Below are 13027 nucleotides of genomic sequence, written 5' to 3' on the forward strand. Positions count from 1 at the left end.
CTTACCCTTTTTATATACCCTTTCTGCAACCTCATTCCCAGGATCTCATGAACGAGGTTGCCATTTTTGGTATGTGAAAGCGACCCTTACCCTTTTAGAAACCATATGCCCCCCTCATGAAGATGACACCCCTTTCACATACCAACAAAAGGAATAGTACTGCATCTTTTTACTTATTTTTCACTTGAATAATAACACTTTAAAAGACTTATTAAATGACTTGATCATTTGGTGAGTCTGTTCAAGCATTATGAAGGGTTATTTTTCTTTTAATACTTTTAAACCAGTTTTCCCTCCCCTTTTGTATAGTCCAACTCATGAAATCCCCTGGGGGGGGGGTACCCGGTATATTTTTGGGTGGGGGTGTGCCGCTGGGAATTTGAAGCCCTTACCCTATACCAGACCATGTTCAGCTGATTTTTGCAACCCTATACTAGACTAGACACTGAAAATCCCTACCCTATCCCAGACTTGCATTTTGTTAGAACTGTATCATTATCAGTGTTTTAATTGAAAACCATCTGTGAACAACGATGCCACGATGATTTTATTTACGTTTAGGAAAGCCTCTTTCTCTTCCGAGTTTCTGGACTATATTTGTCATACCGTCGATCGGTTTCCCGGCAAATGCTACCTTTTTCTAGACCAAAACTCTCTGAAATGTCTATACCCTATCCCAGACTAAACTGCTTGAAAACCATACCCTTCACAGCAGCACATGTACCTATATAGCTCATGTATGGGAGTGCCCCCCCCCCCCCCGGGTGAAATCCCCACCCTTTTATATACCTGGAGCCTGAAAAAGGTATCCCTGTTGGATGGAGCCTCCCCATATACCGTATTTATTCAATTAAGCGCCCAACCTCGAATAAGCGCCCACCCTATAGGTAGGAAAAGTCAATAAGCGCCCTGCCTCGAATAAGCGCCCACCCCCACCCTCCTAAAATGAGGGCATAAAAGGAATTTTGATTATTGTTGAAGTTGAGATTAAGTAATTAATTGACTAAGTACTACAAAGAGACTATCCCAATGACCGAAATTTTTTATTTTTTTACTAAAACTTTTTTAATGAACATTTAAAATTCAGCTTAAGTACACCTTCACGTTTAATTATAATACATTGTTTTCTTGCAAAATAAACGTACTACTCGCAAAAAATGGTGAAAATTTATTAAGCGCCCAGCCTCGAATAAGTGCCCACCCTCAAGATCCAAAAATTTAATAAGAGCCCAGGGCGCTTAATCGAAAAAATACGGTAGTCCACTATAGGGAGTACCCCTAGGGGACATTCGGGTATATTATAGCAATAATGTTGGGGAAAGGTTCATTCCCTGGGCCCCTCTCCTAGGCCACATAGTCGACCACATATTTGCCTAAGTTACCCCCACCACCCCCCCCCCCCCCCAGATTTGTCTTCGGCAACTTAAGCTGGGCTCCTAACATAATGGCTTGGGCTCCTAAATTTTGAAGTTAGGAGCCCGAAGGGCTCCTTAAAAATTTCCTTAGGCAGCAGCCTTGCATTATAGTTACAGTTTTAGTTGTTTTGTTATAACGTTGTGTGATTTTTTTTTAATGAAGCCATTGACGCTTATGATTTTATCAAATAAATTTTCTATTTCGTTAAAAAAATGTGTTTGTTCATCATGGTAAAGTAGATAGTAACAACAGTGTAGTCATTTGTGATATGAATCACCAAGTGACTACGCACATCATGAGACAAACGATTAATAAATTTTTTTACATGTTCTATTGTCATCGCAAAAGTTTTGAATACCTTACCTTAATTCGCAAAAAAGTTTCAGCTTGTGAAATCGCTAAAATTAAGTGACTTATGTTGCAAAATTTACGAAAAATCGCTAAATTAAAGTGTCGCTAAATACGGATTTTTCAAAATCGCTAAATTAACGTGACGCCAAAATTTCATGTAATAAGGTATGCTTAATTTACAAATGCCTAAATGGACAATGCCCAGAGTATTTAAGGAACAGACTTGTAAGTGTCAATGACATGTCCACCAGAACCTCGCGCTATGGTGATATTACTTTACGCTGTCCTCGGTATAACCGTGAAACGGAAGGTGGAAGAACTTTTCTTGTTTCAGCCACTTAATGTTGGAACTCTTTGCCTATATATATTAGAACTAGCACTAGCATTAAGGCCTTTAAACATAATTATAGTAATTTTATTAAGGAAGGTTATGCCGACTTAGATAGCTTTCCCATGTCATAATTTTTAAATTTTTATACTGTCACACCCAAATTATTGTTTGTATTTTTATCTAGTTTTTATCTATTTTATCTGTTTTCATTTTTTATTGATAATATATTTGTAGTAGTATTAACTTTTATTCTAGGGGAGGGCCACAGGTTTTTCAGTTTTTAACTGTAATGTGTAACCCTCATTAAATAAAGTTGTTATTATATTATTATTATTGAAAACATATCGTAAGCATGATATTTCTCATGTCTGAGTATTCATATAAATTTTCTAAAATTGTGCAGATATCACTATATCAAATATTTGGTATTTAATTCGGCCCATCCTTAGTTGAGACAACATTTCCATATCAATGCATTTAACTGCTGTCTTCAAAATTATAAGGGTACAAAAAATATGCAAGACAAACAATTTTATAAACTTACCAGTTGTCGAAACAGACACTCTTCATCATCTTTAAAAAACAGCCATGACCAGCTTTCAGAAAGAAAAAGGAAACTGAAAAAAAATTGTAAAAAAGAGTTTTGTCAAAATTCAATACTTACTGTAGTTGTCTTCCACACATTAGCATGTGGTAGAAATCATTTAAGTGCCTACAAACCCCAATTTTTTTGCAAATCTCTGTATAATTGTGAGTGAAATGGCGAAAAAAAAATTGATTTTGGTCAAAACCGGAATTTTCTATGAATTTTCAAAGTGGCGAGAAAAACAAAACAATAATTGAATTCGGCTTTCATATGATATGATAAAATTGTGCAGAGCTCGAGGACGTTGTCTGCGGAAGCCAAACAGCATTCTCCATAATTCTTCATACCACACTCTGAGCCTCATCCAATATTATGAACCTATCAATGGTTTGCCCCAGGATGGGGGGAAGGGGGGGGGCAACCCACGTGAATTTGAAATTGTGAAGTTCTCCCAGGGTAGGGATTTTGACATCTAAAATGGTCTGCTGGGTTAGAAATTTAAGAGGAGATATGTGAAATTTGACATTCACTAGGTACCCAGGGGTGGGGAATTTGACTCTGGCTTCCAAAAAATGTCAAATTCCCCTGGGTTTGCCCCCCCCCCCCATCCTGGGGCAAACCATTGATATAGGTGCATTATATTGCTACAGTAATTACTTTGCTGTGCAAAAGAAAAACAGTTGATATATGGCTAATTCTCTGACTGTTGATATGAATTATTATGCCATGACCTCAGATTGTTTATCCTCTGAAACTGACAGGTGACGTCACGAGCAGATATTTAAAGATCAAATTAGTTTTAATCCAAGCGCAAAGCTGCGGGATTGGCTTAACATGCCTTCTCTGGTTTTCCACACTATACTACTAGTAATATCATAAGTCTGTTTTACCTCTGATCGATCTAAAGTCCAAATTCTCCATTTTATTATTAGTCTTCGTTAATTCACAGTCTGCACTCAACAGGAGTGAATCAGACTCAAAAACGAATTCGCATACTTTGATCAATAATCTTTTGAATATCGAAAGCGAAAGATTTCCTTCCCAATTTACACACTGTGTTCCAAACGCATGTTTCTTGTAAATGCCATCCCAGTTTAAGAGAAAAAGACTTATCTCTTTGATCGGAACTATTACGAAACTTAGTTATCAATTTATATATTCTAAGCACAACATAAGATCAGCACGCACATATTCAGACCTATAAAATATCAGACATACCTTCGCAGTCTTTGATTTGTAAGCAACGACGATCTTCGAGGAAGACATGGGGAGCCGCCAGCGGGTTGAAAAATGCAGACTACATATTGATAACCTCAGTTAATATCTTGATCTATCCCATGATTGCAGGGCAGTTTTAGCTTAGAGCATAATTACGAAAAAGTCTCAAACGAGCTTTCGAAGGTGCGGCGAAGGAAGGCGAATGCGTAATTCAATATCAGACGTCCTGTCTGAGTTGGGGGGCTCCCCTACTTCCTTATATGGAGGTGGTAAACCCCCGACCCGGGATCGATCAACTGAAAGGGAACATTGAAATAAAACACATTAAAATCACAACTTTATTCCCGTAGTTCAAGAAATTGTTAATTGTTAAAATTAGGGTAATGCTTTCACGGATCTATCTTTACAACAGCAAAGAAGTTTTTCCTGACTTCCGTGTTCGTTACACACCGTTACACCTTATGTTGCTATGGTGAAAACGTCACGCTACACCCTCATTATTCAGAATTGCAAATACAGACTACAGTAATATCATCGTTACAAGACGTTCTTTTCAGATCAAGTTTTACCAAAATCATTTCCATGGAGACGACAAATTGGTACTTTTAGCACTAAAATGTGTTAATAATGAGTAAAAAGGACAAATTTCGAGATTATTTCTGTGGTCAGGAGCAAAGACAGTTTTGCCATGGAGATTCCACGGTCGTCTCGCACGCCATTGCGCTCGGTAACTACGGACGTTTGCAACCATGATCTCGCGGAAATCTCGACTACCATGGCCAAAGACCACTTAAATACGCTTGATTCAAGCACTGTAAATGATAGTTGTGATAATCAAGGAAAAGAAATCGAGTATGAGGCATTTATAGCTGAGGATTTCGACGACGAAGATGTGGAACAAGTTCGAAGCCCTGCTGGAGCTCAGGCAGACCATGTTCGCAAGCGCGCGGTGAACAATTCGAACAAAAAGAAGCCTGCGAGGAAGCGCCGTGTTACAGCTAATTTATCTGCAACAAAATATGATATTGGTGAGTAGACGTTGCTTTACATATTTAGCTACCAACCACTTTAAAAACTTCTGTCAGTGAAAATAAATTATGTGTACATGATAATTCGTTATCGGGTCGTTCTCGACGTGATTGCCAAGGTTACAAAAGTTACCTTACATATTTAATTTATTGACTAAGATCATATAAAATGTTTCTCTTGTGGTCCTAGATACGTAGTTTGTAGATTTATACTTTCGTGTTCGCCTGGCGTTTTCGTTAATTGTACTACAGAGGGATTTGATGATTTCTTGAAGCAAAATAATCTTCGCCATTGTTTTCATTGTAATTGCGGGTTACAAACTGCAGACATCGTTGTCATTTTCAAAGGAGCTTAATTAATTATTTCTTTGTCTCGAAAATGTCTTGTACTCGCTAGATCTCTTAGCCATTGCTTCGAGTTTTTTTAAAAAAATCGAATAAACAGATACAGTCCAGTTTGGACGCTGTCGATTATTTTTTTGCGCGGATTGCGTTATTGTCCGCTGGCAATTACATTTGTATTTTACCGAAACTTGCATGAATTTAATAACATTTATACTGCAGCGACATTCATTGTACTTGTAGTCACACGCTTTAACAACGGTAGGTTATGCTGTTTCATTTTCATTGTAAAATGAGTCTAAAATGCAAGATCGCTATCTAAATTTTATGAAGCGCCAAATTGTTGACTAATTAATAATAATTAACGGACGCTAAAAAGTAGAGATTACCTGCACACAGAGATGACTAACCTGAGATCATGCCCTTCCTCCCTAATTGTCACTCCGGGGAAGGAGGGCATGATACATTTACTTGTCGGATCGTATGTAAAAAATCTGAATTCTGGTTTTTCTTCTGATTGGTCGAGAAACAATACTCAGTGAAGCGGTGTAGACTGATTGGCTGTCGTATTGCAATGAGACTTCCGGTCAGAAGCTGGTGGCAATGTCTTTATATAGACGAAGCGTGTTTACTGTGAGGACGAGTTCTCTTCCATGTTACTGATCATGAAGCCCTGACAGATTTTAAGTGTAATTCTCTTACATGTAAGGCAGAACTGAGATAGAGTGTTCGACAATGCGTAATTTGGTTTCGTGAAGATGTTTTGGCAGTTCTTCCAATGGGTTTCGGGAAAAGTTTAATTTACCAAACAATAATATTCCAGAGGTGTTGGAATGTTTACAAAAGCGACACGATCCTATCTGTCGTGAAACAGCTCTTGTCGGTGAATTCCTCGTTTTCTTTTTGTGAGCTGAAATAAATTAGGGACGGCATCTTCAGCTGAAAAATATATGTTCGCGAGCGCCATCTCACCCTGCTGCTTTTTATTTTAGCACGGCGAAGTTTTAATACAGGCTGTAGATGTACAATTATTCTGCAGACGTTTTTCACACCTCGTGGAAATCCGAGTCTCGAATTTGCCGCCAACTACAAAGAGTGGTTTGACAGTTCGACAACACCTTAGTTTATCTAAATTTAGGGGCGGATGGCAGCCGGTTAAATAAATGTATCAGGCGTTCTTTTTTCCCTCTCCCTTTCGAAAAAGAAAAAAGAACAGCTGATCGCAGGTTAAGAGATTACATTAACATTATATTGATCAAATAATTAACAACTGATGAAAACATGAATCAGATCAGGAAAAGAAATTGTGTCCAAAAAAAAAGTTTAACAACTTTTCAATATTTTATTGGCTGAGAAAAATAATTATTCAGGTGTAGACGGAGCCAGATGTCTGCAAATTTTGATTGGCTTAATTTAGTTGTTAGAATACTCATGGAATTAATTAAGGAATTTAAAATTTTCTTTTATAAAAAAAACCATTATTTCAATGATGAGAAACAAAATCAATACTAGCACTTTTTCTATCCAATAAGTTCAGATAACTAAATTACTTCACAACTTACTATACAAAATAATGTTAAAACTATAACAATTTGTTATAACATATATGATTAGTACATATTTATGGAATTTTCCTCTGCAGTTCGTAAAGTTTGTCTTCAGGGTGGAATGTGCATCACAAGAGATGATGACTTCAACAGGTATGTAAGCATACATTCAGCGGAGCTCAGTTGTGAAACAACTTACCTATAGACCTAAGACAAGCATCTTCACTGGCCGATTTCAAATCTAAATTAAGTCGGCACAGTTTAAAGTAATATCTAAATTTTTAAGTAAATTTTAGACACGGCCTCCACGAAAAGCAGACTTTTCTTTTTTTTTTGTTATTTGAATTTGTTGTTATTAATTTTTTGTAGTTAGTTAGACAAATTAGGTAGATAGTCCAGTAACTTAATTGACTGATGGAAAAACCGTGTATAAATAAAGTTATCTTATCTTATCTTATCTTATCTAAATATTTGCTGTATGTGCAGGGGGGGGGGGGTTCCATTGTAGGGAAGGAGATGAACAGACCATCCCCTCCAATCTTTTGTCTAGGAAATTTTAAATAATTATGCTGGCCATGCATAGTACCATCCAAGAGTATTTTAATAACTGCTAATGGGTACCATTACTGGCCACTTTAATTTTTTTTTTTTTTTTGAATAGTCAACACAACTTTATATTTTGACAGCAAAAGTCCATTTACAACACAACAGAATGCCTAAAACTAACTAACTAACTTAAGCTAACTTAATTTAACATAATACTTAACGGAAAGAAAAAAAAAACCTATATACATTTACAATCGTAGTGTTAACGACACTACTGTTATGAATTTTTTTTTCTTTTTTTTTTTCTAATCTTAAATTTTAATACTTAACTAAAATACAATAGGCCCAGATCTCACTAAGAGAGATTACAGCGTTTCATCATATTAAATTCGTTAGGTAAAACACATTACTTGAGGAGAAAACAACAAGATTGTTTTGTTTTATACATTAAAGCAGTAAGAGTTATAGTTTACAATACTACCTTTTAACAGACTTTTCAATTTCAAGCTTCCACTTAAGTTTTTTGATGAACTCGTTGAAAATACATGGCTTAGCGAATGTCTTTTGATAGTACAAGTAATACTTGGCAAATAAAAGACAATAATTCAATTCCAGATTGTTGTTGTCGTTACAGCCAACTGGCTCTATGCCAAATGTTTTCTCTGTGTGTGTTGGAGACAGCATACAATTATAAGTCTGGTTAAACCATTCCACAACTTTGTTCATAAAAGATAAAGAATAGCTGCATTCAAGAAAGGTGTGCAAAATCGAGTCCGATTCATCACAGTAAAAGCATATGTTGTTATTTTCTATTCCGTACATGTGCAGCTCCTTTTTGGTTACAAGTGTTCTATGCATGAGTTTATAATTAAATTCCCTCAATTTGTTTTCTTGACTAACTTTTCCTATAAGAATTAATTTCCAGTCTATATTCTCAGGGCCGAGTTCCCGCCCCAACTTACCTATAGACCTAAGACAAGCATCTTCACTGGCCGATTTCAAATCTAAATTAAGTCGGCACAGTTTAAAGTAATATCTAAATTTTTAAGTAAATTTTAGACACGGCCTCCACGAAAAGCAGACTTTTCTTTTTTTGTTATTTGAATTTGTTGTTATTAAATTTTTGTAGTTAGTTAGATAGGTAGATAGTCCAGTAACTTAAGTGCCACTGTCAGAGAAAGTGTTCCAGACCTTGAAAGTCGGGGTCAACCGATTTTCCTGAAACTTACTGCAGAAGTTGGCCTTGATGAGATATTCTAAAAGCCATTTGGGTTTGGTTTTCTGACTTTTACTTTCAAAGTTCCAGGGGTGGTCCCATATTGAGCCTTCAAATCATGAAAAATCCTGCTTTTGAAGGAGTAAGTTTGCACTTGTATAAAATCAAACACACAAAACCTTTTGACTAAATACTTGTAGGCTGTGATTCTACTATAAATGCTCTTTCATTTCATATATGCTGATTTGGCATAGAGGGTTCTGACAGTGTGAGGCATAATACGAAATTTGGCCAACTTTTGATGAGAAAACCACTACCCAAAATTGCCAAAATTTAGATGTTCATATTTTTTAACTGCCTAACTAGAAAAAAAGGACACTTATATCAGGAGTTATCCCAATGCATGTAGAACAAAATTCAGTTGAGAAAAATTTGGGCCGTGTAGTGTTTTAGTTCTTTAATGACCCATTTTGAAGCACACCCTGACCTAATTTGCATATTGTCAAAACCAAAAGTTTAACATCCATACTTATTTTATTTATTTTTAAACACTTTAATTTGCCTTGGCGAGGCTTAAAGTTCTTAGGAAAGCTGTTGTTAGCAGTAATAAGACGAGTAAACATAAATTTTGACAGTTAAAATTAGCAAAAATTAGAAAATCAACACTGATGAAATCAGTTTGTTCTTCTCAAAAGCATGTTCCTTAAAATATGTGCATACAATAAATGGAGTCCGTATAAGGTCTACGTGATAGTTTACTATACTAATACACTTCTTTTAAACATACCCATGCTTAACTTGCAAAAACTTAACTTACCAAAGCGTATTAAACGCTCTTCAAGTAAAGTAAGTTTCCATATTTTTGAAAATCGTGCGGGTACAAACATCCTACGGCGTAATCGTACTTCCTGATGATCGTTACATTCTGCATTTGTTGACAGAGTTCCTTTATAGTCCCTTACAATCAAATATTACAATCAAATAACATTTCTGAAGCCGCTCAGTTCTTTGCCATTGCTGTTTCGGCTGCACACTGTCCATCCGCCATTTTGAATGTGGTCGCAAGAGAACTGGGTCGAGAGTCGCCTGACTAAAAACGTGTGGACTCAACCTACGCGTTTTACATTATGAAGTTTTCCGGTTCAGAGGTTTTTTTCCAACAAAAGTCCTTTTCTCGACTTTAAAGACAGAACTGATCGTGACACTCTTTCATTTTGGTCACATTTTATTAGACCTGGGTGGAACTTGACTGTTAAGCATATGACACGGGCCCCAAAATCAACTAGGTGGCCAACAGTGGCTCAAGAGGTTTTTGTTTTTGTTTTAAGATTTATGTTGAATCGTATTCCTGGAACTTCCGCCTGTCATATCGTTAAAAATTAAAATTTCTACTGTTTTTTTTTCGACAGCTAAATAAATTAACGATCGGCGAGAAGAACTAGTAAAAAAAGCTAAACGTCTGATTTTAGGGACAGTTTTAACTCTGGAAATTCGCAAAAAGCAGTACTGATTTGAATTTTTATTATATTGAAATGACAATCATGCTCATATAATGATTAGAAACAAGTAACAGCATGTGTATTGTATATGTTGTAGATAAAAATTGTTGTCACAACTCTACAATGATGCACAAGACCGAAAACCAGTCCTAGTTGCAGTTGGCAAGAATAACCACATTCGTATATATGCATGTCAATGGTGCGCTCACCATTTCCTTCAGCTTAGCAGTCAAAGTGACCTGACTGGTGAATTACGACAGAAAAACGACAATTCAGGTTAGATTTAGGAAACTACTGCAACCTTTTCTTCCAGACGAGTGCTTACCTTAAACGGAATTAACCTTCAACCATTGTCATGCTCCGTACCCAACGGCTACTGCGTAGTTTCTCTGCAAGAACTGTTGATGAGCACGTTACAGTTTCTTAAAAAAACAGTCTATATTACTTAACGTTTTTTCCCTCACATCCCGCTATTACGGACTCTCGCTAATATGGACACTAAACGACGACGTCCCAAGCGTGTTGCTATAACGAGAGTTGACTCACGGTATTAATTATTTTAGCACAACACGAGAATAATAGATCTTCAGGCCGGTCACGGTTTTGACCGCCATCTGGAAGGATATGCAACGCCGTCACAAATTACAGTGTCTTATGGGAATCTGATGGACTATCCGAAGGAGCCTAGCTTCTAGGCAAAATATTTAACCAAACAAATTTGAATGATGTAGCTGGAATATAAAGCGTTCAGTTACGTTTTTAATTTTCCATTAATTTCTGCGTTTAAATCCTCCCGGCGTGTTGCGTGGGTTCAGCGGGTAAAACTTAGGGCCTGTTTACATGGAAGGCGGGTGCCCCGGCTAACCGAGTTACCCGGCCAACCGAGCTACCCTGAGCGAGCCAACTTTCCATACGTTTCTTTAAAACACGCATCGAAGCGTTTACATGCAAGACGGGAAACCCGCCTTGCCGGGGCACTCGGTCTACTTGCCCGGGACACCCTTCTAGGCAAGATAGATTTTTGTCATGTAAACGGTTATGCCCGGGCTATCCCAGCTTGCCGGGATAAGTCTTCGCGCGTGTTGGCATAAAATTTATAAATTCTGGACCCAAACAGTGCTATTTGACCAAAATTAGATCAAATTAGTTTTATCTGTAGGCTGGAAAATTTTTCTTTGAGCAACAGCTAATTAATTCGAAATTTTCGTAGGAATGATTATCCTTACTCACGAAACAACAAATTTAATTTCAATTTGGCGGCCAAAGACTGTTGAATTTCGATTGAATTCCCCCATAATTGGACGTAGTAAAGTTCTAAGAGCTTGCAAATCAAAATAAAATAGGTTTAAAGACGGCTAGCCTTGATTATTTAGTAAAAAATCATATTTTTCTTCAATCATTTGGAGCTACATGGTTTTCTCACGCTGTGACACGCTTTACTGACGCTGTCTCAACTCGGGTAGAAGGGCTGTGAATTCTGCATGTTAAGGCGGGCTATGTTTCATCCTTTCTAGCCGGGTAACTCGATTAGCCGGGGCACCCTCCCTCCATGTAAACAGGCCCTTATAGGCAAACGCCATCGAATAGGCTCTTACCGATAGTGCTAGCACTTTTTTTGGCATTATTTGACTTCGCGAGCATTTTTTTCTACATTTTATCCCAAAAATCACTGCTAGCATTATTTTGGATTTTCGACTGATTATTTGTATAATTTTGTGTTAAAAAGCCCAATCTGACTTTTTTTTATGGCGTCCAAAGCCTCCCAGAACCCAGATGCATTTTGCCCTCATTTTAGTCACAGGAGCCGAGGAGGCCTGAGGAATAGATTTGATAGGTCAGCGTTTTCCTTCTAAAAACCCAGTCCATCACACTCGAAACAAGATGTCTCATCCACGTTTTCATCGAGGAACAATGGAAGACAGCCAGCCAAGCCAAAAAAGTGAAAAATGTTACTGAAAATCTGAAAAATGTAATATTCTATGTTTAAAAAAATCGGAAAAGAGAGAGCATTTTTATGTAAACCACGAGCACTTTTTAAAAAAATAGCATTATTTTAGCACTTTTTTGGCAATAAACGAGCACTGCTTTAATCATTTAATGCTTTTTTTACGAGCACTATCGGTAAGAGCCTACCATCGAATCTTGACAATGTGCGAGCCCTCGAGTCGTGAAAGCCATTGCCGTTTGCTTAAAAAGCACATCGGTTACTCTAATATAAGTTACATTACATTATGCGGATATGGTTAGCGTTTATATTAGGATTTGAGGACAGAAGGCACTACTATTGTTAGTTCATCGTTATATTATAATCAACATTCGAATCAAAATGAGACACTTTCAGTGGAAGGGGAAAGGTGAAAAACATGAAAAATAAAAAAAATAGGGGGAGCTCGTGGAACGACTCGATTTTTCCTTCCTTCTTTCCCAGTGTCCCCGAGCGCTTTTGTTTTTCACTCCTCAGGCTCGCGCTAACTTTTCACCTCTCCCCATTTCCCAGCCCTTACAAATAAACGGCATGTAATACATGCAGAAGCGATGACGTTTCACAAGGGGTCTTACATAATTTTCTGAGGAAATTTGTCAAAAACTTAACGTAAATGAAAGTAGCTGACGCCTTGTTCGTGATTAAGACTGTTATCCAACTGCAGCTTACCTTTTTTTGAACCTAAGAAGCAATGTTAGTGATTGTATAAATAGCATAGTTAGGATCTGATGGAATTCAAATAAATACAATAGTTATGAATTCACAGCTCAAGGATGCAAAGTTAAAAATACATTTTCTCCGTAGATCACAGTTGCTCAATTGTACAACAGTAACATTTTATTTTATGTATATATTTTTAGATTTCCCTATGTTGACTCAACAAAGATTACGTTATATTATAGCGTGACTTGCGATAAACGACATACGATACGCGGGAGCTAGCTTTTAAGCTGCGAGAAAGGT

The 13027-nt window shown here is 37.1% G+C and overlaps 2 protein-coding genes across 3 annotated transcripts in view; one reads left to right on the forward strand and one right to left on the reverse strand.

Annotated features, from left to right (window-relative positions):
- LOC144638509 (uncharacterized) overlaps nucleotides 1-4077 on the reverse strand; it is a 24331-nt gene extending 20254 nt beyond the window's left edge. Inside the window, exons 1-2 of one of the 2 annotated variants that reach the window (XM_078497703.1) lie at nucleotides 3903-4077; nucleotides 2643-2715 (exon numbers count right to left, since the gene is read on the reverse strand). The gene's annotated coding sequence lies outside the window, so the exon portion shown is untranslated. The remainder of the gene's footprint in view (nucleotides 1-2642; nucleotides 2716-3902) is intronic. The other variant, XM_078497704.1, reaches the window with a different exon arrangement.
- Nucleotides 4078-4412: 335 nt separating this feature from the next.
- The window catches only part of LOC144638510 (tubulin polyglutamylase TTLL7-like), a 30183-nt gene continuing 21568 nt past the window's right edge, over nucleotides 4413-13027 (forward strand). The window contains exons 1-2 of the mRNA XM_078497705.1: nucleotides 4413-4930; nucleotides 6915-6972. Coding sequence (XP_078353831.1) covers nucleotides 4591-4930; nucleotides 6915-6972 — 398 coding nt within the window. The 5' untranslated portion in view covers nucleotides 4413-4590. The remainder of the gene's footprint in view (nucleotides 4931-6914; nucleotides 6973-13027) is intronic.

The sequence above is a fragment of the Oculina patagonica genome, chromosome 14, assembly GCF_052425735.1.
Source record: "Oculina patagonica isolate OP01 chromosome 14, crgOcupat, whole genome shotgun sequence".
NCBI classification, from domain to species: Eukaryota; Metazoa; Cnidaria; class Anthozoa; order Scleractinia; family Oculinidae; genus Oculina; species Oculina patagonica.